The sequence below is a fragment of the Meles meles genome, chromosome X (assembly GCF_922984935.1).
Source record: "Meles meles chromosome X, mMelMel3.1 paternal haplotype, whole genome shotgun sequence".
NCBI lineage: Eukaryota > Metazoa > Chordata > Mammalia > Carnivora > Mustelidae > Meles > Meles meles.
Genome location: NC_060087.1, coordinates 59547096 through 59574359, shown reverse-complemented (window position 1 = coordinate 59574359; position 27264 = coordinate 59547096). Strand labels below are relative to the sequence as shown.

Genomic DNA, 27264 nt, shown 5'->3' with positions numbered 1-27264 from the left:
GTTCATGTTTTGGTCATGATAAGAAATCTTTGCCTATCTCAAATTTTGAAAGATTTTCCCCAGTGTTTTCTTGTAGAAGTTTTTATGCTTTTATCTCTTACATAGAGGTTTATGATCCCGTTTTTAGTTGTTTTGTTTATGGTGTAAGGTAGGGTCCTCCTGTGCCATTTGGCTTCGGTTTTCTCATTTGTAAAATGGAAATAACACCTGCTCTGATTCCCACACTGAGGTTTTAAGGATCAATTAAAATAGTAATTTGTGTTGTAAACTTTAACAGCTCATATACATGTAAGGTGGTATTGTTATTATAAGGGAGCTATAAAATATTAAGGTTAAGTGGCTTGCTTAAAGTCTCACAGGAAGTCATTATTTGAGTCCATGTTAATAACTGAGGATCCTGACTCTGCTTTGGGCTCAATTGCCTCTTCATGTAAAAATATGTGCAAACCACAGCAGATGGTGGAACAGTATAGCAGGGTGACAACCTGGTACAAACCCGCATCGACTTCAAAAACCTAGAATTCTCCTGGAGCTGTGTAATTATGGCCTGTGTGAAATTAAGTTTAAAAAAAAATTAGCATTGAACATTTTGGAGATATATATATATATATATATATATTTTTTTTTTTTTTTTACTTTCTTTTGGGGAGAAGAGAAAGTTCTATTTCTAAGCCATGAGCCTCATCTGGACCTTCAGATGTGTTTGCCATGGTAACTAATACAAACTAAAATTAAATTGTACTGTAAATCCAAATTGATCCATTTCCATAGTCTCTATATAAGGCCTAAACCACTCAGAGCAATTTTTTTGACACTTTTATTCTATCTATTACTGTTCCATCTCCCTGGCTCTTGGGTTTTCTGCTACAGAGCTCAGTGTTTTTCTACTTTTTTGACAAGTCTCACATCCATTATTGCTCATCCCCTGAAACATGGTGGGATAGTTCACTTTTTTAATGTAGAGATGAATTTAATAATCCTGTTGGCTCCTTATATATGTTCCTTTTTCCTCTTTGATTGAATATGTTATGTATCTCCTTTGTTTTAAATGCTTGGGAGAAAATTCAGCCCTTGTTTGACGTTTGTAATGACCAGTCGCTCATTATTTATTGAGCAGTTAGTGATTATTGAGCATTACCAAGTGACTCCATACTGTGGTAAAATTGCTATTGCACAGATAGAAAACCTCATGTCTCACAGTATCGTGCTTTACATTTTTCAAAGGATTCTTTTTTTAAAAGATTTTATTTTATTTATTTGACAGAGAGGGATCACAAGTAGGCAGAGAGGCAGGCAGAGAGAGAGGGGAAACAGGCTCCCTGCTGAGCAGAGAGCCCGATGCGGGGCCGATGCGGGGCCGATGCGGGGCTCAATCCCAGGACCCTGAGATCAGGACCTGAGCCGAAGGCAGAGGCTTAACCCACTGAGCCACCCAGGCGCCCCTTACAAAGGATTCTTGTATCCGTTATTTCATATGATCCCCCTCCCCAGCATTTCTGTGAAATAGAGCGCTGTACTATTATTCTTGACAAGTTCTTTCAAATGAGGAAATTTTTAAGTTTCAGAAAATTCAGATTACCCTGTTGGTGGCACTAGTGGTGAGCATAGCTGCCTTCCAAAAAAGTCGAGTTACCACTTTGCCTAAGTTCATATGGCTAATGAATGAGAGTCAGGACTAGCACTCAGGTCATCTGACTGTACTTCCAGAGCTCTTTCCTCCAGAACACACATCTTCTTTACCTGCTCTTGCTAGGCTTCAGTTCAAAGGAGAGGCTGTACTTGGCATTCAGAAGCTATTGCCAATGAAAAAGCAGGAAGGATGATTTAATATGCTTAAACAGGCAAGCCTATTTATAGGTTCATATTCTAGATTATTTTAAAGAGGAAATGGATTGCTCTGGTTTATCTTTCTTTTTTTAAATTATGTTGTGTTAGTCACCATACAGTACATCATTAGTTTTTGATGTAGTGTTCCAGGGTTCATTATTTATGTATAATACCCAGTGTTCCATGCAATACGTGCCCTCCTTAATTAAAATTCTATTTTGTTGTTGTTGTTGTTGTTTTTTAATATTTTATTTATTTGACAGAGAAATCACAACTAGGCAGAGAGGCAGGCAGAGAGAGAGGAGGAAGCAGGCTCCCCGCGGGGCAGAGAGCCTGATGTGGGGCTCGATCCCAGGACCCTGGGATCATGACCTGAGCCGAAGGCAGAGGCTTTAACCCACTGAGCCACCCAGGTGCCCCTAAAATTCTATTTTAAAATAATTGTAGATTCACATGCAGTTGTAAGAAGTAATACAAGAAATCTTATGTATGCTTTTCCCAGTTTTCCCCAATGGTAACATCTTATATAAAACAGTATCACAATCAGGATGTTGACATTATTACAGTCAAGACACAGAACTTTTCTGTCACAAGGATACCTCATGTTGCACTTCTATAGTTCCCACCCACTTCTTTCCCACCTCAGCCCCTCCTTAATCCATGGCAACAACTAACCTGTCATCAATTTCTGTAATTTTGTCATTTCCATAATATTCTATAGATTGAATCATACAATCTCTAATTTTTGAGATTTGGAATCATATAGTATATAACCTTTTGAGACTGGCTTTTTTTCAGTCACCAGAATTCTCTGGAGATTCATCAAGTTACCAGTTGCTGCATGTATCAATATGTCATTGTTTTTATTGCTCAGTAGTATTCTATGGTATGGATGAACTGGTACCACAATTCACTTAACCATTCACCTGTTGAAGGACATCTGGGTTGTTTCTAGTTGGGGCTATGACAAATAAAACTGCTGTAAACATTTGTGTACAGGTTTTTGTGTAAACATGAGTCTTTGTTTCTCTGGGATAGAACCTAAGAAGGCAGTTGCTGGTTCATACGGTAATTGCATGTTTAGATTTTAAAGAAACTGCCAAACTGTTTTCCAGAGCATCTGGTAACATTTTACACTCTTGCTCAAAGTGTGTGAATAATCCAGAATCTCCACATCCTTGTCAGTATTTGATGTTATCACTATTGTTTTATTTTAGCCATTCTGATAGGTGTGTCATAATTTAGTGTGATTTTAACTTGCATTTCCCTAACAGCTAATGATGTTAGATGGACTGTCTTGTCATGTGCTTATTTGCCATCTCTATATCCTCGTGCCTGCTTGTGCCTTTTGTCCATTTTGTAATTGGATTGTTTTGCTTGTTTACTCTTCAGTTTTGAGAGTTCTTTATAGTATAGATACTAATCTGATACCTGGTTTGAAATTATTTTCTCCCAGTCGCAGCTTGTCTTACTCATCAACTTACAAGGTCTTTCACAGAACAAGTTTTTAATTTGCCCATTTCATCAACTTCGTCTTACTGATCCTACTTTTGGTGTCAAGTCCATTGTAGAACTCCTTGCCTCGCTACATCCCCAAGATTTTTTTTCCTGTTCCCTTGGGGCTTTTTTTTTTTAAAGTTTTTATGGTTTTCTGTTTTATATTTAAGTTTATGATACATTTTAAGTTATTTTTTGTATGAGGTATGAGATTTAGGTCACAGTTCATTTTGTCTATGCATGTCTCTTGTTCTAGAACCATTTTCTTGACAAGGCTGTCTTTCCTCCATTAAGTTGCTTTTGTACTTTTAACAGAAATCAGTCGGGCATATTCCTGTGAGTCTGTTGCTGGGTTCTCTGTTCTGTTCTCTATGTGTCTGTCCCTCTGCCAATATCACACAGTCCTGATTACTGTAACTATGTAATAAGTCTTTTTTTAAGATTTTATTTATTTATTTGACAGAGATCACAAGTAGGCAGAGAGGCAGGCAGAGAGAGAGAGGAGGAAGCAGGCTTCCCGCTGAGCAGAGAGCCCGATGTGGGGCTTGATCCCAGGACCTTGGGATCATGACCTGAGCCGAAGGCAGAGGCTTTAACGCACTGAGCCACCCAGGCGCCCTAATAGTCTTAAAATCAGGTAGAATGATTCTACCCACTTTATTCTTCTGCAGAACTGTTTTAGATGTTCTAGTTCCTTTGCCTTTATATACGTATTTTAGAATAATCTTATCTATGTCTACAAATATTTTTTCTGGGATTTTGATAGCAATTGTGTTGAACAGCATTTGTTTCCTAGGACTGCCAAAACAAATGACCATAGAACTACTTATAACAGAAACTTATTCTTTCACAGTTCTGGAAGCTAGAAGTCTGAAATCAAGGTGTCGGCAAGGCTCTCTTTGTAGTCTCTAGGGGGAGGATCCTTCCTTGTCTCTTCTCAGCTTCTAGTGGTTGCTGACAGTGTTTGGCATTCCTTGGCTTATAGATTCATCACTGCAATTTCTGTCTCTGTCATCACATGGAATTCTTCTTACATGTCTCTTGTTTTTCCTCTCTCTTGTTATCTGGACACCAGCCATTACTGGGTTAAGAGTCCATCCTACTCCAGTGTGATCTCATCTTAACTTAATTACATCTGCAATGACCCTGTTTCCAAATATGATTGCATTCTGCAGTTCTAGAAAGAACATGAATTTTGAGGGACACTATCCAACCCAGTGCAGCATATATCAAGAATTGACATCTTTAGTTATTATCTCAAATGAAAAAAATTGGCATCTTTCTTCTATTGAATCTCCTAATCGATGCACAGAGTATGTCTTTTTATTTAGTTTTTTTATCTCTTTCATTAGCAATATGTACTTTTCAACATTCAAGTCCTATACATGTTTTGTTAGATTTATACCTAAGTATTTCAGGTTTTTTGAGTGATTGTAAATGATGCCCATGTGTTAATTTCTAATATAGTCGACTCTTAAACAACATGGAACTTAGCGGTACCAGCCATCACACAGTCAAAAATCTATGTATAATGTATGACTCCTCAAAAACTTAACTATTAATAGCCTACTGTTGATGGGAAGACTTACCAATAACATAGTCTATTGTGAGTGCTGTGAAGTGTGTAAACCTGGTGATTCACAGACCTGTACCCCTGGGGATAAAAATACATTATATGTTTATTAAAAAAAAAAAAGAAAGGATGAATACCCAACTTTTGTAGCAACATGGACGGGACTGGAAGTGATTATGCTGAGTGAAATAAGTCAAGCAGAGAAAGTCAAGTATCATATGGTTTCACTTATTTGTGGAGCATAACAAAGAACATGGGGGACATTGGGAGATGGAGAGGAGAAGAGAGTTGAGGGAAATTGGAAAGGGAGGTGAACCATAAGAGACTATGGACTCTGAAAAACAACCAGAGGGTTTTGAAGGGGCGGGGGTAGGAGGTTGGGGGAACCAGGTTGTGGGTAATAGGGAGGGCACGTATTGCATGGAGCACTGGGTGTAGTGTAAAAACAATGAATACTGTTACGCTGAAAAAATAAATAAATAAATTAGAAATTTTTTAAAAATACATATTTTATATGTTATGTGTATTATATACTGTATTCTTAAAATAAAGAGAGCTGGAAAACAAAAATATTATAAGAAAATCATAAGAGAAAATGCGTTTATAGTGACTGTACTGAATGTATCCAAAAAATCTGTGTAAAGTGTACCTGCACAGTTCAAACCCATGTTGTTCTAGGGTCAACTGTATAAAGAAATACAGTAGATTTTTATGTGTTTGTCTTTAATCCTGCAAACTTGCTGAACGTATTCATTTCTGGAATTTGGGAGGGAAGGATTCCTTAGGATTTTCTATGTGAGCAGTCATGTCATCTGCAAATAGGGACAAGTTTTTTGTAGTTGATTTGTTATTTGTTTTGTTTCAGGGTCTTTTTCTTCTTTTTTTATTGAATTATAATTAATATACAGTGTTATATTAATTTCAGGTGTACATTACAAAAATTCATTAATTCTGTGCATTACTCCGTGCTCATCAAGATAAATCTACTCTTTTTTTTTTTAAAAGATTTTATTTATTTATTTGACAGAGAGAAATCACAAGCAGGCAGAGAGGCAAGCAGAGAGAGAGGCAGGGAAGCAGGCTCCCCACTGAGCGGAGAACCCGATGTGGGGCTCGATCCCAGGACCCTGAGATCATGACCCGAGCCGAAGGCAGAGGCTTAACCCACTGAGCCACCCAGGCGCCCCAAGATAAATCTACTCTTAATCCCCCTTCTCAAATAGGGACAGTTTTATTTCTTCTTTTCCAATATATATGCCTTCTCTTTCCTTTTCCTGCCTTATTGTACTGACTAGAACTTTCAGCACTATGTTAAGAGTGGTGAGAGTGGGTGTTCTTACCTTGTTCACTATCGGGGGAAAGAACTCAGTCATTCAGTCTTTTGCCACTAAGTATAATGTTAGCTATAGGTTTTTATAGCAGCTCTATCAAGCTGAAGAAGCTCCCTAACTCCATTTTTTTCCTGATTCTGTCATGAATGTTGAATTTTGTCACATGCTTTTCCTGCATTAGTTGGTATAATCATGTGACTTTTATTAATATTGTATATATTATATATACTGTGTATAATATAGTGAATTACACTGACCAGTTTTAAATGTTGAACCAACCTTGTATCCTTGGAATAAACCCCACATGGTCATGGTGTATAATTCTTTTTATATATTGATTAATTCTATATGCTAGTGTTTTTGTTAAAGATTTTTCATCTGTATTCATAAGAGATAGTGGCCTATAGTTTTCTTTTTCTTTTCTTTTTTTTTAAGATTTTATTTATTTATTTGACAGACAAAGATCACAAGTAGGCAGAGAGAGAGGAGGAAGCAGGCTCCCCACAGAACAGAGCCTGATGCGGGGCTCGATCCCAGGACCCTGAGATCATGACCTGAGCCAAAGGCAGAGGCTTTAACCCACTGAGCCACCCAGGCGCCCCTCTTTTTTTTTTTTTTTTTTTTTGAAGATTTTATGTATTTATTTGACAGAGACACAGTGAAAGAGGGAACATAAGCAGGGGGAGTGGGAGAGGAAAAAGCAAGCTTCCCTCTGAGCAGGGAGCCTGAGCCAGGGCTCAATCCCAGGACCCTGGGATCATGACCTGAGTTGAAGGCAGCCACTTAACAACTGAGCCACCCAGGCACCCATTCTTTTTGTCTACGGTCTTTCTTTTTGGTATCAGGGTAATACTAACTTTTTATAAAATGAATTCGGATATGTTCCCTTCTCTTCCATATTTTTGGAAAAGATTATATAGATTTTATGTTAATACTTTTCTGAATATTTGATAGAATTCTCCAGTGAAACTATCTGGGCCTGGATATTTTTTTCAAGTGTTGTTAAATTATAATTTCACTTTCCTTAATAGTTACAGAGCTGTTCAAATTAACTGTTTTCTCTTGGGTGAGTTGTGGTCAGTTGTGTTTTTCGCTGAAGTGAACCATTTCATCAAAGTTTTCAAATTTTTGTGTATAGAGTTCTTTTTATTATTCCTTTATTATTCTTTTGGTGTGTGCAGGGTTTGTAGTGATATCCACTTATTTCATTTACTGATAACAATAATTTGTCTTCCTTTTTTTTTTTTTTAAAAGATTTTATTTATTTATTTGACAGAGAGAAATCACAAGAGAGGCAGGCAGAGAGAGAGGAAGGGAAGCAGGCTCTCCGCTAAGCAGAGAGCCCGATGTGGGACTCGATCCCAGGACCCTGAGATCATGACCTGAGCCGAAGGCAGCGGCTTAACCCACTGAGCCACCCAGGTGCCCCTTGTCTTCCTTTTTTTTCTGTCATCCTTTCTGGATGACAACTTATAATTGTCCTAAATTTTATCCATCTTCTCAAAGAACCATCTCCTCCACTGATTTTCTCTATTGTCTTTGTGTTCTCAGTCTTGTTGATTTCTGCTCTAATCTTTATTATTTACTTTGTCCTGCTTATTTTGGCTATAAATTTCCTTGTCAGTGCTGCTTTACCTGTGCCTACAAATTTCGCTATGTTGTATTTTCACTTTCAGTTATTTCATTGTATTATTTCTCTCAAGACTTCCTCTTTGACTCATGAATTACTTAGAAGTATGTTGTTTAGTTTCTAAGTATTTATAGATTTTCCTATTATCTTTTTGTTACTGAATTTGAGTACTATTCCATTGTGGTCAGAGAACATAGCTTGTATGATTTCAGTTGTTTGAATTTTTTGAGATTTATTTTATGGACTAGGATATGATCTTAGTATCTATTCCACAGGCACTTTGAAAAAAATTTTATCCTGTTCTTGTTAGGAGGATAACAAGAAGAAGAACGTTTGTTCCATATATGTTGATTAGATCCCACCGGGTGATGGTGTTGCCAAGTTCTTATATGCTGATTTTCAGGCTAGTTTTTCTGTTAGTGTTTGAGCAGGCATGTTGAAGTCTCCAACTGTAACTAGAATTATTTGGCTCTCCTTTCACTCCTCTTGGTTTTTCCTTCACATATTTTGTGACCGTGTTGTTGGATGCATACACATTTATTTGCTATGTTTTCTTTATATAGTGACCTCTTTTTATCAGTATATATTGTAGTTCTGTTTATCTGGTGATTTTCTTTGCTCTCAAGTCTACAATCACTAATATTTGCCACTCCTATCTTTTGATTAATGTTTACATGATATACCTGTTTGTATCTTTTTACTTTCATCCTGCCTATAATTGTATATTTGAAGTGAATTTCTTGTAGACGGCATATGGGCAGCACATTTTTTCGTCAGCTTCACTAATGTGTCTTTTAGTCAGTATATTTAGATCACAATCTCTAGAGAGTAAGCCTGCCACTTCATTTTTTGTTTGTTTTGCCCTGTTTTTCATTTTTATCTCTTTCCTGCCTTCCTGTGGATTACTTGAACATTTTTTAGAATTCCATTTTGCTTCATCTGTAGTGTTATTAACTGTATTTCTTTGTATAGCTTTTTATTGGTTGCTTTAAATACTACAGGGTGTGTGTGTGTGTGTGTGTGTGTCTAAAACTTACTACTGTCTACTGCTGTCATCATGTTATCAGTTCAAGTAAAGTATAGAAACTTCACCTTTCGGGGCACCTGGGTGGCTCAGTTGGTTAAGCATCTGTCTTCAGCTCAGGTCATGATCTCAGGGTCCTGGGATTGAGCCTTGTGTCAGGCTCCCTACTCAGCGGGGAGTCGGCTTTTCCCTTTCCCTCTGCCTCTACCCTCTGCTCATGTGCGATCTCTCTCACACATACGCGCTCTAAGTAAATAAATAAAATCTTTAAGTAAATAGAAACCTTCTCTCTCCTTACCCTCCCCAACTTATAATTGTCCTAAATTTTCCTGTGTATACATTTAGAACCACACCAGTTTTAATAATTTTCACTTCAACCTTAAACCGTAATTTAGAAAACTCAAAAGGAGGAAAGCTTATTGTATTTACCTATATAAAAATGCAGGTTTACTCTTTTCTTTCTTCCTTTTTGATGTTGCAAGGTTCCTTTCTTTTTTTTTTTAAGATTTTATTTATTTATTTGACAGAGAGATCACAAGTAGGCAGAGCAGCAGGCAGAGGGAGAGGGGGAAGCAGGCTCCCTGCCGGGCAGAGAGCCCAATGCAGGGCTCGATCCCAGGACCCTGAGATCATGACCTGAGCTGAAGGCAGAGGCTCAACCCACTGAGCCACCCAGGCACCCCACAAGGTTCCTTTCTTACCATTTTTTTTTTCTGTTTGGAGAGCTTCCTTTAGCCATTCTTTTACGTAGGATCCATGCCCAACATGGGGCTTGAACTCATGACCGTGAGATTGAGAGCCACATGCTCTACTGACTGATCCAGCCAGGCACCCTGTGTTTAGCCCTTTTTTTAGAGATCTGTTGATGATTAATTCTCATAGTTTCTCTTTATCTGATAATGTCTTTATCTCTCTGTCATTCCCAAAAGATGTTTTTGTTGGTTATAGGATTCCAGGTTGATGATCCTTTTCTTTCAGTATTTGAAAAATATTGTGTCACCTCTCTAGCCTGCAGGGTTTCTGGTGAGAAATCTGCTAATGTTTAACTTGTTTTCTCCCTGTAAGTAGTGTTGTTTTTCTTTGGCTGCCTTCAATACATGTTTTTGTCTTTAGTTTTCAGAAGTTGGACTATGATGTCTCTTGGGTGGATTTCTTTGATTAGTTTGGGATTTACTCAGCTTTGTGAATCTGTAGATTTATGTCTTTTGCCAAATTTGGTAAGTTTTCACACATAATTTTTTCAAGTACTTTTTTCAGTTCCAGCCTCTTTGTCTTCTCTTTCCAGGATTCACATGACAGGAAGGTTAAAATCTTTGTCATTGTCCCATGAGTCCCTGGTGGCTTTATTCTCTTATTTTTTGTCTATTGCCCTCTGTTGTTCAGATTGATTAATTTCTGTTGTTCTTTAAGTTCACTGATCTTTCCTCTGCCACCTCCATTCTGCTGTTGAATCGATTCATGGAAGGGTTTGTTTTTTTTTTTTTTTTTACATTTTTGATTTGTTAGTTGTTTATCAAGAGAAACTAATCTATAATCCAATATCATGTTTCACAGTTCGGGAACACAGGTGAGTGACAAACTTCAGTGGAACTCAACATGAAGTAATTCTTTACATTCCAAAACCACTTGGCACTCTGAAAGATACCATCCATCTTCATCTCCTCAAAATCTCTCATGGAATCATAATTTCTGTAGAAAGGCATATGCCTTCTTTCTTGGTTCCACCACAGCAAACTTACAGGAAGCTGCAAGCCCCAGGAATACAGCAAATGCTCTGACAGTGTGAAATCACAGAAGCTTGGCCAGAAGGCCTCACATCTGAGGTTTCGTTAAAGCACTGAAAGTCACCGTACTTACTCTGCTCATCACCAGCCTTAAACCCAGCATCTTTCCTGATACTCATGGAGGTTTTTATTTTAGCTGTTACATTTTTCAGTTCTAAAATTTCTGTATGTTCTTCTTTATCTCTTCTGTGTTTTTGCTGAGACTTTCTATTTTTTTCTATGAAGTATATACATTATGGAAGCATTTTTTTTAAGATTTTATTTATTTATTTGACAGAGATCACAAGTAGGCAGAGAGGCAGGCAGAGAGAGCGGGAAGCAGGCTCCCCACTGAGCAGAGAGCCCGATGCAGGGCTCGATCCCAGGACCCTGAGATCATGACCTGAGCCGAAAGCAGAGGCTTAACCCACTGAGCCACCCAGGCGCCCCTATGGAAGCATTTTTATGATGGGTTTTTTTTTAAAGTTTTTATTTAAATTCCCATTAGTTAACATACAGTGTAATATTAGTTTCAGGTGTGTAGTTTAGCCATCCAGCACTGCAGTACAACACCTGGTGCTCATCACAGGTGCCCTCCTTAATTCCCATCACCTATGTATTATGTGTGAAAACTTACCAAATTCCACCCCTTATCCACCTCTCCTCTGGTAACCAGCAGTTTGTTCTCTGTAGTTAAGAGGCTCTTTCCTGGTTTGCCTCTCTCTTTTCCCCTCTATGATCATCTGTTTTGTTTCTTAAATTCCATATATGAGTGAAATCATTTGGTATTTGTCTTTTTCTGACTTATTTCGCTTAGCATAATGCACTCTAGTTCCATCCCCATCATTGCAAATGGCAGGATTTCATTCTTTTGGATGGCTTAGTAATATTCCATTGTGTATATATAGTATATATATATATGTCTACATGTCTGTATGTATCTACATATATATGTATATATATACACCTGTGTATGTGTGTGTATACACATACATACATACATACCACCTCTTCTTTATCCATTCCTCAGTCAACATTTGGGCTTTTTCCATAATTTGGCTATTGTAGATAATGTAGCTATAGACATCAGTGTGCATATATCCCTTCAAATTAGTATTTTGTACTCTTTGGGTAAATACTTAGTAGTGCAGTTGTTAGATCATAGGGTAGTTCTCTCTCTCTCTTTTTTTAAGATTTTATTATTTGACAGAGAGAGATCACAAGTAGACAGAAAGAGAGAGAGAGAGAGAGAGAGAGGGAAACAGGCTCCCTGCTGAGCAGAGAGCCCGATGCAAGACTCGATGTTGAACATCTTTCCATGTGTCTTTTGGCCATCTGTATGTCTTTGGGAAAATGTCTCCTCCCGTCTTCTCATTTTTTAATTGGATTATTTGTGCTTTGGGTGTTGGATTTATGGATATGTCATATGCAAATATCTTCTCCCATTCTGCAGGTTGCCTTTTAATTTTGTTGATTGTTTCCTTCACTGTGCTATGATGGTTACTTTAAGGGTTTTTTTTTTTTAAAGATTTTATTTATTTATTTGACAGTGAGAGAGAGATCACAAGTAGGTAGAGAGAGAGAGAGGGAAGCAGGCCCCCCGCTGAGCAGAGATCCCGATATGGGACTTGATCCCAGGACTCTGAGATCATGACCTGAGCCGAAGGCAGCGGCTTAACCCACTGAGCCACCCAGGCGCCCCGTTACTTTAAAATCTTTGTCAGATACTGTGACATTTATATCATCTTGGTGTTGGCATCAGTTGGTGGTTTTTTTTTTTCTTTCAGTCTGAGTTCTTCCTAGTTCTTGGTTTGAGGAGTAATTTCTTACTGAAACTGTACATTTCCATATTATGTTTATGAGACCCTGGATCTCATTTGAACCTTCTATTTTAGGTGCATTTTTCTGACACTGCTATGCCAGGGAAGAGAGTTTGGTCTTATTATTTCCAGGTGGAAATAGACATTCAGGTTCCCCACTTGGCCACCACTGGTACTCAAGGGGGAGGATTCCTTGTTATTACTGGGTGGAGATGATGCCCCACACGGCCTCCACTAACTCTGTGGTTGGGGTGGTCTCATTATCTGCTATGTGATGGTTAAAGTCCTGCCTCTTCACAAGTGTTTGCAGACTTTGTTCCTCCTTTGTTCCACCTTCTCTGGGGGTAGAAGTCTAGGTTCCACTGATACTTCAGGGGGTAGGAGAATGCCTCATTTCCAGCCATTGGGTATTAAAGTCTTGTCTCCCTGTCATTCTCTGATACCATGCAGACAGTGGTTGGGGTGTCTCATTACACCCTCACAAGGATAGAAATTTAGGCTCCCCACTTGACTTTTCCTGGGGTAGGTGGGGCTGGGACCACAGTTTTTTCTGTGATGTTCAGCTCTAATGGAATAGTTAACACCTAAAGGTTTTCTGTCTTGCATTGCTGCCCTTTTCCTGGTACTTTGTCTAGAGAGAACAGACTTTTCTTGGGACTTTTTTTGTCTATGCCTGTTGGCATCTCTTGCACCAACTCTCAGATATATGAAGCAATTGAAAACCTAGGGAACTCAACCAGTATATCATTCCTTGGCCCCAGGTTTCCTAGCCAGTCTTTCTTCATCTCTCTACCTTTTGGAGTCTTCTTATATTCGTTTTATGAATAATGTCTTTTTGGAGTCTTGTGGTTATTTTATGAGTAATGTCTAGGGTTTTTGTTGTATTTCGTAGAAGGAGTAGGGATAAGTACATCTACTCTATCTCATAGAAGCGGAAGTTCCCTGGTTCATTTTTATGATCATACAAAAGCATAGGTAATAGGGGGAAATCCCTATACTCAAATAAAAGCGACAAACCAAATCTCACAGATGACTTCTGAGTCACAGTCACCAAGGCATGTTGCACAACCGTCAGGAAGCCCAGAAAGAAGGAGCCTCATTTCTTTTACAAAGGAAGCCAAGGTGATTCAAACTACTGAGCTATACTTTCTAGGAGTTTGCCCCTCAGAGTATAGTCCACAGACCAGTAGCATTAGCATCTCTTGGGAGCTTGAGAGAAGTGTAGAATCTCAGGCCCCATCCCAGACCAACTGAATCAGAATCTGCATTTTAACAATATCCCTAAGTGACTTGTATGCATGTGAAATTTGAGAAACACTGCTTGCCCATTTGTTGGTATCATCTTTCCTTTCATGTTTAGTATTGACAGAATTACTACTTCTGCCAATCTTACAACAGTTTATAAACAAGACTTAGGATCTGAAGGAAATAAAACGTGTAAAGCTTCATTCGCTGACTGATGGAATTTGGAACTGAAACGAATGATTTTTAAGGTTAACCTATTTCAACTTTATTATTTTGTAAACTGGGGCCTTGAAAGATTAAATATCTTACACGAGCTCATGCAGCTATGCAAGAGCAGAGCTCAGAGTTGAACCTGGAGCACTTTTCATAGCACAGTGGTCCTGGGGTTTTTTCCTTCGTCAAATTTTTCTTCTTCCAAGCTTCACATCTCGTTGTAGCTGAAATTGAGGTTTATGCAAAGATATCTTTGATCCAAGCTTAGATAGCGTGTCTCTTCTGGATTTCTGTAGTTAGTTTCCTAAGTGGTCTCTAACTCTTTCTTCTCTTCTCCAGTTCTGCCTATTCATCCTTATTAAATATATCTCCCTAAAACACAGACTTTGCTACATCACTCCTTTTTCCCCAAGTCTCCTCCACCCCTCACCCAAAATATCTAATAGCTCTGCATTTTCTAAATCCTTACCCTCACTCTCAGGGTTATCTATAACTTCATCCAACCTCCCCAAAAAGATAGTGCTTCCCCCCACAGAATTGTAGGCAATATTCTCCTTATTATCAGTCTTCACCTCTTCTCCCTTCTTCCTCTTAGAACAAAGCAGGATCTTCTCTCAAGACAATGTGTCCCTCTTTAATCATTTTTGTGGAGGGCTCATCTTCTCCACTGCTTTTTTCTCGGCAGAAGAAGGAACTAAATTACCTGAATCCTTGCTTCCTGTTATCACTTTGTGCTTTTTCCACACTGTCTGCCTGCTGCTTTTTGTCACTTAAAATCCATGTCTTCTGTCTCTTCATTATCAGTGTTGTCATGAACTAGCATTTTCTGAGCCCAATTTTTCCTTCCTTAGTAACTTAAGTTTCTTATCCTAAATGACTTTGGCATCCATGTTATCAATCCATCCACTTCATGGTGGTGGTGGGGGGGAGGGCTGGTTTTAGTTTTTTTTAGCACACAGGTTTTTGCTCTTCTTTAGCCACTGGCTGTACCCCCATATAAGCTCCATTTCCAAGATTGTCATCTCAAAAGTTTTTTTCTAGTTACTGTAATCTCACTTACTTCCCTACACCCATTCTTTGCTCTCATTTGGACTTCAAATAGCTCAGCTCTTCCCAAACTGTTATAGTCCATTCTAACTACATTCCTTTTTTCCTCTTCTTTTTTCCTTTTCTTTTCTTTCTTTTTACTTTTTTTGGTAATGCCTGCTGTTTCATTTTTTTTCCTAGCCTTGTGACCCACTGCCATCAGTTCTTCTCCTGATATTAATCAGCAGAATCACTAGAGAAAAGCACAGAGAGCTGAGTGTTGTGTAAGATGGATGAATCACAGACCTGTACCCCTGAGGCAAATAATACCTTATATGTTAATTATGAAAAAAAAAAACAAAAATAAATTCTAAAAAAAAAAAAGCACAGAACTGTCCAGTATGGATTCATGTTAAGGACATTAAGTATGAGTTCCCCCATTGGCCCATGTGTCAACCGTAACATTCTGCCATTGTACTTATTTACTCATCTTCACCTTTTTCTCAAAAGAAGAGATATTCCTGCAGTCTTTACATGTGAATTTAAACTTCCTATACCTACTGAAGCACTCTACTAGTACTCCATTATTTTCAAACTCTGTCTTTCTGCAGATCTTCCCTTTCTGCTCTAAAAATGTCACAGGTCTCCAACAAATGGAATATATACCACGTTCCTGGACATGGCAATGGAATGGGAATAAGACTTGGGAAGGCTTAATAGGACTCAGTTTCCTTAAATTCAATCAAAATTAAAATCTCAATAGTATTTCTCTCTTTTTTTAAAGGATTCTATTTATTTATTTGTCAGAGAGAGAGAGAGAGAGTGAGCAAAAGCAGGGAGAGGGGCAGGCAGAGGGAGAAGCAGGCTCCCTGCTGAGCAAGGAGACTCAGTCCCAAGATCCCAGGATCATGACCTGAGCCGAAGGCAGACACATGACTAACTGAGCCATCCAGGTGTCCCTCAATGGGACTTTTCTTTTTTAATTTGACAGAGGGAGAGATCACAAGTAGGCAGAGAAGCAGGCAGAGAGAGAGAGGGGGAAGCAGGCCCCCTGCTGAGAAGAGAGCCTGATGTGGGGCTCTCGATTCCAGGACCCTGAGATCATGACCTGAGCTGAAAGCAGAGGCTTTAACCCACTGAGCCACCCAGGCGCCCCTCTTAATAGGGTCTTTTTTTTTTTTTTAAGATTTTATTTATTTATTTGACAGAGAGAGAGATCACAAGTAGGCAGAGAGGCAGGCAGAGAGAGAGGAGGAAGCAGGCTCCCCGCGGAGCAGAGAGCCCGATGCGGGGCTCGATCCCAGGACCCTGAGATCATGACCTGAGCCGAAGGCAGCGGCTTAATCCACTGAGCCACCCAGGCGCCCCTCTTAATAGGGTCTTTTGAATGAAATGTGATGATGCTAAAATTCTTACCCCAAAGAAAATAAGCAAAGGGGAGATTTGTCTGAAAAAATAGAAGAACTATAATGTATTATTAATTTTGAAAGTATGATATTAAACAAAAACACAAATAATAATAGAAGAGGATAAAGCCCAGAAAAAGACCCACATATCTATGAGAATGTGGTATGCAATGAAGGAAGTATATCAGATCACCGAGAAAAAGATGGTCTATTTAAAAAATGACTTAAGGACAATTTAAAAAGTAAAGCCAAATCCTTACCTTTAAACTGAGAGGCATTATAACACAGTGGTTGAACACAGACTTAGGAGCCAGACTGCCTGCTTAAAATCTGGCCACGCCCTTTATTAGCTGTATGACATTGGTCACATCACCTCACTCTCTGTGCCTATGTCTCCTCATCTACAAAGTAAAAATAATAGTGCCTGTTTTATAATATTACTAGTAATACTAAATAATCAATATGTGTAAAATATTTAGAGAGCTGTCTAGCACATAATGAGTAGTATATAAGTGGAAAGTATTCATACTGTTTTTTACTTCATACTGTGCACAAAAATGAAGACCAAAAGAAAGAATATCCAGATGGATTAAAAACTAAACATGAGGGGCACCTGAGTGTCTCTGTTAGTTAGGATGCTGACTCTTGATTTTGGCTCAGGTCATGATCTCAGGGTCCTAGGATTGAGCTCTAGGTCTGGCTCTGCACTCAGTGGAGAGTCGGCTTGAGGATTTGCTCTCTGCCTCTCCCCTGGCTCGTGCTTTCTCTCTCTCTCTCTCCCTTCCTCTCAAACCAATAAATAAATATTAAAAACAAAAAACAACTATGGGGCACCTGGGTGGCTCAGTCACTTGGTCCTCTGACTCTTGATTTCAGCTCAGGTCATGGCCTCAGGGTCATAGGATAGAGCCCCACATCTGCTTGGGATGCTCTCTTTCTCCAACCCTTCCCCCCATTCACACGTACTCTCTCTTTCTCTCTCTCGAAAATGAATAAATAATTCTTTAAAAATTAAAATTAAAAAAATTAAAGAAGAACTAAAAATCAAAGATAGAAAGGTATTAGGAGAAAATATAGGAAAATCGATTTTTAATTATGGGATGGAGAGGACCGATCCAGAAGCTGGTACAGGAAAAAAAAAATAGATTCAGTAACCTAAATTTTTATTTATTTATTTGAAAGAGAAAGAGAGCACAAACACAAGCAGGGGGAGTGACAGAGGGAAAGGGAGAAGCAGGGTCCCCGCTGAGCAGGGAACCTGATGTGGACTTGCTCCTAGGACCCTGGGATCATGATCTGAGCTGAAGGCAGACACTTAACTGACTGAGCCACCCAGGTGCCCCTCAGTTACATAAATTAATAAATGACCCAAGATACCACAGAAAGCTTTAAAATATGCCATAGACTTAAATGATTAAATATTTGTATCATTTTTATTTATTTTTAATTTAAGTTGATACACAATGTTACATTAGTTCCAGGTGTACAACTTAGTGATTTGACAAGTTTTATACATTAGCCTGTGTTCAGCACAAGTGTAGCTACCATCTGTCCCATTACATCACTATTACAGTATCATTGACTGTAATCCTTAAGCTGCACCTTTTATTCCCATGACTGATCCATTCCATAACTAGAAGCCTGTATCTCTCTCTCCCCTTCATCCATTTAGCCCAACCCTGCCTCTGTCCGCTTTGGCAACCATCAGTTAGCTCTCTGTATTTATTTATTTATTTTTAAAGATTTTTATTTATTTTATTTATTTGACAGACAGAGATCACAAGTAGGCAGAGAGGCAGAGAGGCAGGCAGAGAGGGGGGTAGGAAGCAGACTTCCCACCAAGCAGAGAGCCTGGTGCGGGGCTCGATCCCAGGACCCTGGGATCATGACCCGAGCTGAAGGCAGAGGCTTTAACCCACTGAGCCACCCAGGAGCCCCTAGTTCTCTGTATTTATAAGTCTGGTTCTGCTTTTGGTTTGCTTATTCATTTGTTTGGGTTTTTTTTTAAAGATTCCACTTACGGGGCGCCTGGGTGGCTCAGTGGATTAAGCCGCTGCCTTCGGCTCGGGTCATGGTCTCGGGGTCCTGGGATCGAGCCCCGCATCGGGCTCTCTGCTCTGCAGGGAGCCTGCTTCCTCCTCTCTCTCTGCCTGCCTCTCTGCCTACTTGTGATCTCTCTCTCTGTCAAATAAATAAATAAAATCTTAAAAAAAAAAAAAAAAAAGATTCCACTTACGAGTATAATCATATGGTATTTGTCTTTCTCGGTCTGACTTACTTCACTTAGCATAATACCTTCCAGGTCCATCCATTCATGTTGTCTCAAGTGGCTCAAGCTCATCCTTTTTTATAGCTGTGTAATATTCCTGTGTGTGTGTGTGTGTGTGTGTGTGTGTGTGTGTGTGTGTGTGTGTGTATGCGCGCGTGTGCGTGTGTGTGTCCATTTGTCTGTCAATGGGCACATAGGTTGTTTCCATATCTTGGCTATATGTTGTAGTAAACATAGGGGGGCATATATAGTTTTGAATTAGTGTTTTTGTTTTCTTTGGGTAAGTACCCAGTTTTGGAATTATTGGATCATATGGTATTTCTATTTTTCATTTCCTGAGGGACCTCCATACTGTTTTCTTTCCACAGTGGCTGCACCAGTTTGATTCCTACCTGTAATGCATGAGGGTTCCTTTTTTCTCCACATCCTCACCAACAGTTTTTATTTCTTGTCATTTTGATTTTAGCCATTCTAGCTGGTATAAGATGATACCTCATTGGCGTTTTGATTTGCATTTCCCTGATGATTAGTGATGTTGAACATCTTTTCATGTGTCTGTTGGCCATCTGTAGGTCTTCTTTGGAAAACGTTTACTCAGGTCCTCTGTCCATTTTTTAATCATTGTTTTTTGGGGGTTGAGTTGTGTACATTTTTATATTATTTTGGATGTTAACACCTTACCAGATAGATCATTCGCAAGCATCTTCTCCTATTTATCAGGTTGTCTTTTTATTTTGTTGATGGTTTCCTTTGCTGTGCAAAAGCTTTTTATTTAAATGCAGTCCCAATAGTTTATTTTTGCTTTTGTTTCCCTGGCCTTAGGAAACATCTAGAAAAATGTTGATATGGCTGGTGTCAGAGAATGTACTGCCTGTGCTCTCTTCTGGGATTTTTATGGTTTTGGGTCTCACATTTAGGTCTTTCATCCATTTTGGGTTTGTTTTTGCATATGGTATTAGAAAGCAGTCCAGTTTCATTCTTTTGCATGTGGCTCTCCAGTTTTCCTGGCACTGTTTATTGAAAATACTGTCTTTTTCCCCTATTGTATATTCTTACCTCCTTTGTCATAGATTAATTAGCTATATAATTGTGGGTTTATTTCTGGGGTCTCTATTCTGCTCCATTCATCTATGTGTCCATTTTTAAATTAAAAATCAATAAAAAAAAATTGCCAACACCAGAAAAAAATGAGCAAAAGTGATGGCTTTTTTTGTAGGTAGGTAAGCTACAAAAGAAGACATGCAGTTGGCTAAGAAACACATGCAGAAGCTGTTCAACCACAGAATTAATCAAGGAAATCTATATAAACAAAAATATATTTCTTTGTTAACATCAGGTGAAAATGGAGAGATTTTCCACTAAATTAGAGAGTGTACTTGGGAAAATACTAAAAATACAGACGGTAACCAGTTAAAGGCTGGTGAGTGTCCCTGGCTTCTACTCTTATCTGTGCCATAAACATACTGTGTGGCCCTGAGCAGATGGCACTGAATCTCTTGGCCTCAGTTTCCTTATCAATAAAAGGAGGTTTCCTGAGACTTCCACCTCTGTAATGGTGGTATGAGAATCTGACTGAGCGTGTTCCGCAGCCATACTGGTGAAAGGTATAGAAAAACAACTGGGGGCACCTGGGTGGCTCAGTTGGTTAAGTGTCCAACTCTTGATTTCAGGTCAGGTCATGATCTCAGGGTCATGATCTCAGCTTGATGCCTGCATCAGGCTCCTCACTCAGCAGGGAGTCTGCTTGAGGATCCTTTCCCTCTGTCCCTCCCTGCACCGGCATGCATACTCTTGCGCTCTCTCTTTCTCAAATAAAAATAAATAAATCTATGGGTGCCTGGTGGCTCAGTAGGTTAAGCATCTGCCTTTGGCTCAGGTCATGATTTCCAGGTCCTGGGAGAGAGCCCCACATCAGGCTCCCTGCTCAGCAGGAAGTCTGCTTTTCCCTCTGCCACTCCCCCACTCCTGTGTGCTTCCTCTCTCTCCCTCTCTTTCTCTCTCTCTCTCTCTCTCCCTCCCCCCTCCCCCCACCTCATATAAATAAATAAAATCTTTCAAAATAAATAAATCCTTTAAAAGAAGGAAAAGAAAAAAAAACAACTGAAGTCTTTAGAAATTATTTTAAGAACATACAGAAAACAAAAAAAGGACCTATTCAAGAAAATCTACTAAATGTTGGAAAGAACCTTAAGTGCCTGTGCTACTTGAGCCATGACCCACTCACTCCCTGCCCCACGTCCAGCTCAGCATGATGGAAGCTCTACTCCAGGAAAGTGTGGCCAAGGAGAAAACATTCCCACTCTCCTCAGCCTCCCAATCAAAGGATGTGATGTCCCACAAAGAACTGCAGGGTGTCAGCACTTACTATCCCACCTTCAGTGCCAAGCTACAGAGGCTAAATTTTTGGCAAGTATGGCCAAAAGAGTGAGGCCTCCCTTCCTTTTCCCAGCCCCCACTTATTACGCGAAGGATCTACTTCAGGCAAGTCACCACTGGGACCCTTGTCCCAGCTAACTCTTAGGGCAGAGGTTCCCCACCCAAAGAAGCCAGCCAAGAGCACTGAGACTACCACCTTACCCAGTGCCCTACTCTAAAAGCAGGTGTATCACTTGGAAGAATGGGGTCCACTGCCCCCCCCAAAACTCTGGAGCAGGGACCTAGAGGTTTTTTCCCCAGGGTAAGGGCAGTCTATAAGAACAGAGGCTGTGTCCTGAGAAGCAACATAAGAAGCTTCACATGTGAAGGAAACAGACTTTGCCATAAAAAGAAATCAGTTACTGACACATACTACAACATGGATGGATCTTGAAAGCATTATGCTAAGTGAAAGATGCCAGTTATAAGGACTACATACTGTATGACTCCATTTATCTGAAATGTCCAGGGTAGGCCAGTCTGTTAGAGCAAGGAATTAGATTAGTGGTTGCCAAGGGACATGGGGGGAATTTGGGGGGAATTGGGGAGTGACTACCATGCACAGGGTTCCATTTAAAGGGGATAAAAATGTTCTAAATTGTGGCAATGATTGCAGAACTCTGTGAATATACTAAAAACCATTGAATTGTATACTTTAAATAGGTAAGTTGTGTGGTACTTGAATTATATCTCAGTTAAAACTAATGTACACAATAATCACTTCAGGAACCCTGAGGGCGAACCTAAAGAGACAGTCATCGCGTTCCAGAACACCTTGTTTTGTTAGAGATATGTATGACTGCTGTATTTATTAAGATGGTAAGGACAGAAAAAACTGGCTTCGATTATGAGCCCCAAAAAGTCCTAATTGCGAACACCTCTGCCATCATTGACTTGTATTTCACCTAGGCCAGTCTATGTCACTTTGGGGTGAGTAGCTGCACTGATGCATTACTTCATTGAAGAGTAAGATTCTCGGGGCGCCTGGGTGGCTCAGTGGATTGGGCCACTGCCTTCGGCTCGGGTCATGGTCTCGGGGTCCTGGGATCGAGCCCCGCGTCGGGCTCTCTGCTCTGCAGGGAGCCTGCTTCCTCCTCTCTCTCTGCCTGCCTCTCTGCCTAGTTGTGATTTCTCTCTGTTAAATAAATAAAATATTTAAAAAAAAAAAAAAGAGTAAGATTCTCTGAGCAATGCTGGACATGAGGGCAGCTAATACAAAGGAAAATAAAACTCCTTGCTGTTTCCTAACTCACTGAATGGTACTGTCGTTCTTCTAGTTGCCCAAGGCAGACATCTAGGAATCACTCCCCATTTCTAGCATATCACCAAGTCCTGTCAGCTCTGCCTCCTAAATATCTCAGACTCATTCATGTCTTCCCATCCTCTAACATGACCAACCTTGTTCAAGTTATCATCTTTACCTCAGCTACTGTAGGAAACATTTAGCTGGTCTCCTTGCATCTCTTGCTTTCTTTTCCATCAAGTGAACAGAAGGATGTTTTTACCTTGCTTAATCTTCTTCCGTAGTTTGCCACTGCTCTTAAGGACCAAACTTGTGAATGTGGCCTACAAAGGCCCCAGCTCCCTGTTTGTCTTCATCTTGAACCACTCTTTCCCTCACTCTCTGCCCTGTTAGCCACGCTGTACTCAGCAGCACCACAGTTACCAACTGCTAACAGATCTAGTGGCCTCTATCTTTACCCTGGCCTTCATTATTAGCCACTGCCTCCTCACTGGGATTTTTTTCCTTTGTCCTTTATTTTCACACCGCAACTCTGCATTGTCGTTTCACTCTTCCACCCAACTGTGAACATTTCCATAATTCTCTGCTCTTTTCCTCTCTGCATTCTGTAACTCTGTCCTTCAAGTGAATTGATACACTTCAAGTATTACCTAAGTTCCAATCCATACCTGCAACAGCCTACCTGTCTCCCAAAGCTACCTCAGGCCCAACATGATTAAAAGAGAACTTATCATTATCTTGATCCTTTATCCCCAGAATCATCTTCCAATTTCTTCTTTCAATGGTATCAGCATTCTCTCAGCCACTTAAACTATGTACTTTTGAGCCATTTTCAATTTATGTATCTTTCATTTCCCCTATCAAAGCAGTTCCCAGGTTTTATGGATTCTTCCTCCAGAATGTTTCTTAAATCCTTCCACTGCCGCCATGTTAGTTCCTGCCCTCACCACTTCATCCGTAGACTTTTAATAATTCCATTTGAACAGGTCTCGCTGTTTTCTCACACTCACATCCATTCTAAACACCACTGGCCTTTCACTCTTACTTAGACTCTAATTTCATCATTATCCATTCCCTTCTCAGAAACTTTCAGTGTTATCTCATTACCGGCAGAATAAATTCCCAAATCTGGGGCTGCTGATGCAAAACCCTTTATGTTCCAGGCCAGTGTTTCACGAACTACATTCCACAAGATGTCAGTAAATGGTCTCCGTACCCTGTATTAAGCACAATCACATGATTTCTTTTCTGTAAAACTTCCTAAAATGCATAATGAACTAATGTGATGGTTTTTATTGACCTTCTGTTTTTCATGACACTAATGTTCTGAGGAAAAGCTTTTAGGACATACTTAGGTGGCCCTAGCCCACATTTCTCATCCTGTTTCCCACTAATTTCCCTACATAAATTGTCCGCTTAGGCCAAACAAGTGTTAGTCCCCCTGAGACATGTACAGCCTCAAGCAAGTCCAGGTCTTTATTTGTTCTGTTCTGCCCACATGGAATCCCTTCTCTTTCTCTGTAGGTCTACATTATAATTTTTATTGAGACATAATTCATATATTATAAAACTCACAGTGTTCAAGTATCCAGTTCAGTGGGTTTGGGTATATATTGAGCAAGCACCATCAGTGTCTGATTCTGTAACATTTCCGTCACTCTGACGAGCCCCTGTAACAACCAGCCACCCTTCCCCATTCTTCCCCACCCCAGCCCTTGACAGCCGTGCGTGTGCTTTGTGTGCATTTGCCTGTTGTGGAGCTTTCAGATCATCTCTGTGTGTCTAGCTCCTTCTCCTCTGCCCTAAGGCCAGGTTTGTTTGTTCAGTCATTTGGTTGTTCAGTTACAGTCGCAACCCTGTCAGACACTGTGCCAGGCTGTGACTTTATGAAGGTAGATGCTGTGCTGCCTTCAAGGAAGTCCCGGCGTCGTAGGGGAGACGGACAACACGGTGTCAGAAAGCGCGGCTGTAGTGCGGCGTGCAGAGGGCCGTGGGAACAGAGGGCCGTGGGGCTCAGGCAGTGGCTCATGGAGGAGGGAGCCTTGGACTGGGTGTTGACTCATTCGTTCGTGCATGCGTGCGTCAAACATCTGTTGCGCCCCTCTGATGTGCCAGGCGTGGTATGCGACTCTGAGGCCACCAAGGTGAGCAAGAAAACTGCCCTACACCTCCCAGAACTCAGCTGTCTGGTGGAGGAGATGAACACAGAAACGGTACCAAAGCATTATAGATTCCAAAGCATGACAGAGGTATTAGAGGGATGTAAAGCTTGCTATGGAAGCAGAAAGGAGCACCTGACTCCGCTTGTGAATTTGAAGAAAGAAGAGCCATTTACTGAGTGGACAGGGACAGAGTGGCATTTCAAGCAGAGATGAGACCTCCTCTGACTGCGCCAGTCTAATGCTCATTTGGTTTTTCTTTTTTTTTAACTGAATCAGAGCACCCAATGCCCGTGTCCCTCTGACTAGTCCTTACTCACATACCTTGCGTAGTCCTCTCTGTACATGGTTGCCTTGTCTCCCCAAAGGCACTATGTGTCCTTTAGGATAAAAGCTTTGTTTTATCCCTATTAGCACCCTCATTCTCAGAGTGTTTTATGCATGGTGCTTTCTGTAGACCCAAACGAGTGAAAGAATTTCAGCTGAGACATCACGGACACTCCCAAGAAACTGCGGCCCAAGTCTTGTGTCACATTTCCTCCTTCAGCGGCCTGTTGTGTAGACGCGGGGCATTAACCTGAATTGAGCACTTGAATGCTCCCTTTGGGGTCCATCTCCTATACAAGAACTTGGAAAGTAGCTCCTCAGACTAATCCCTCTCATTATTGCAAAATCTCGCCATCAGCCGCATTAAAGACTACCCTTCAGTGAAGGGACCATCTTAGAAATGGCCCCTTTTGTTCATAGCTAGGTATATGTCATCAGCACAAAAGATTAGTATTTTTTAATTACAGTTGGTTGACTTTAAATAAAACAGATTACCCTCCAAAATAAAGCAAAAGCTGAGATTGTTCAAAGAAGGAATTTTGTCTCCAGATTGTAACAGTGAAATCCTGCCCAAGTCTCCAGCCCACTGGCTTGCCCTACAGATCTCAGATTCAAGATTGCAACATCATCTCTTACCTGAATATACAGCCTGCTGGCCTACCCTACAGACTTCCAACTTGCCAGCCCCCACAACTGTGGGAGCCAGTTCCTTAAAATAAATCTATATATGCAAAACCTAAAGATGAATATAATTTCTGTTCCAAATACACATTGATGATTCAGGTCAAGGAAATGAGCAGATGCAATAAAACTGCTTCTTGACAAGCTTCTCTGAGAATTGGAGATAATAGACTGAGGACAGCACCAAGGGGAGCCCCCAGCAAGATATAGGGTTTTTCTCCTGCATCAGGGAGACCAAGACTCAGTCCAAGTGGGCCTCAGTGCTTTTTCAGTTTACATGTCACTTCATGAGGCCTTGCTGTGGAGCATTCTAGAGCTGACAAACCTTCAAGATGCTCTCCTCCTACTCCCAAGGAGCTTGGAGGCTGTGGCTCTTTCCTTGGTGTTAGCAGCGTACCCACTGTTTGTTTAATAATAATGGGGCATGGCGCTGATACTGTTCTTGGATTTCAGGAAGGCTACCCAGAAGCAGAGATTCTCTGGCTGATGATCAAGTCCTGGAACACCGGCATATATATGTATGGCAGGAGAAAGTATGTATCTGCAGAAAAATGGTGCACCCTAGCCTTGCGTTTTCTGGACCACCTTGGCTCCCTCAAGAGAAACTATGAAACTCAGGTGAGGAGGGAGAGGGCTAGGGGTGGATAGCATGACTTGGGGAGCAGAGAGTTTCTATCTGGGCACCTGGTAAAGACTCAGCCCTACTTTCCTTGCCTGGGAAAGGATTCTGATCATTGTTCCTTGCAGTGGTTCCATAAAACTGCGAGAGGGGACTATAAACACTAATGTCTTAGAGTGAAAACGGGGGAGGATGGTGAACTTGGTGTCAGTGGGGAGCCTAGGGAGAGCAAGTGGAATCTAAGAAGAATGCCAAGATAGAACTCTGGAAGGGTGCATCACTGTCCGTGCCAGTGCAAGTAGGGAAGGATGCCCACTGGGCCGACAGTGACGGTTTCTGGAGGTGTTTTCGCCAGGGGGTTGTCCGGGCTGCAGACTTCTAGGCCACTAGCTAACCAGGAGAGGCTTGGTAGGGGGAAAAAAAGTCTTGCTACCAAATAAGAACAAAGGATATTTTATGTTTTAAGCACCTTCTCCCTTACAACAGCTGACTGTCCCAAGTGAACGGACCTCATGTGATGGGGTCCCGCTTCCCGTTAAGAGTCTGGGAAGCTGTGCCACATCTCCCTGTGTCTCAGGAAATCTACCTGCTGTTCTCTTCCCCAGGTGAATATTCTGTATAGTGAGCTCATGGAAGTACTGGATCGAAAAAAGGGCTCACTTTTTAATGAAGAGTGAGAAGTGCTGGGACAAGGAATATGAGCGGGCAGGCTGCCAGCAACCTGAAGATGTTTGGTCCTGAGATGTTGAGCATTTAAGTTCCTGCCAAACTTTCTGCTAAGTGTTTGTTTCTGTTTTCTCAGGTCCTGTTTTCATGTTATTAGATGACATTTTCTAAAATAAAAGCATTTTGACTTTTACTGCAGTGACCAGCTCATTTCTGGGGGACACGTAAATTTTCCAAGGTGCTAAGGATGTTATGTATTGAAATAGCCCCACATGAGAGCAGGATGAGTCATGCCCCATGTGAACAGAAGGAGATGTTCATCCGAGTCCGACACAGGGTGCATCTCATTCCTGAAGAGTTCACATTCTCACCACCTGAAGATAACAGAACCATGGACTCTGCGTCAGAAGGACCTTAGGCATTACTGGGCCCAGAATTGATCAGACTCATAAATTTGCTTGATGAGAATGGGTAGTCCCGCCTCCATCAGAGCATCTCTATCCTATGACCCGGAACTCCTGAAATAGCTC

At 40.6% G+C, this 27264-nt stretch overlaps 1 protein-coding gene across 1 annotated transcript in view; it reads left to right on the top strand.

Annotated features, from left to right (window-relative positions):
- The window catches only part of TEX11 (testis expressed 11), a 297399-nt gene extending 270654 nt beyond the window's left edge, over positions 1–26745 (top strand). Inside the window, exons 28-29 of the mRNA XM_045994777.1 lie at positions 25903–26067; positions 26674–26745. Coding sequence (XP_045850733.1) covers positions 25903–26067; positions 26674–26745 — 237 coding nt within the window. The remainder of the gene's footprint in view (positions 1–25902; positions 26068–26673) is intronic.
- The last annotated feature ends 519 nt before the right edge of the window (positions 26746–27264 follow it).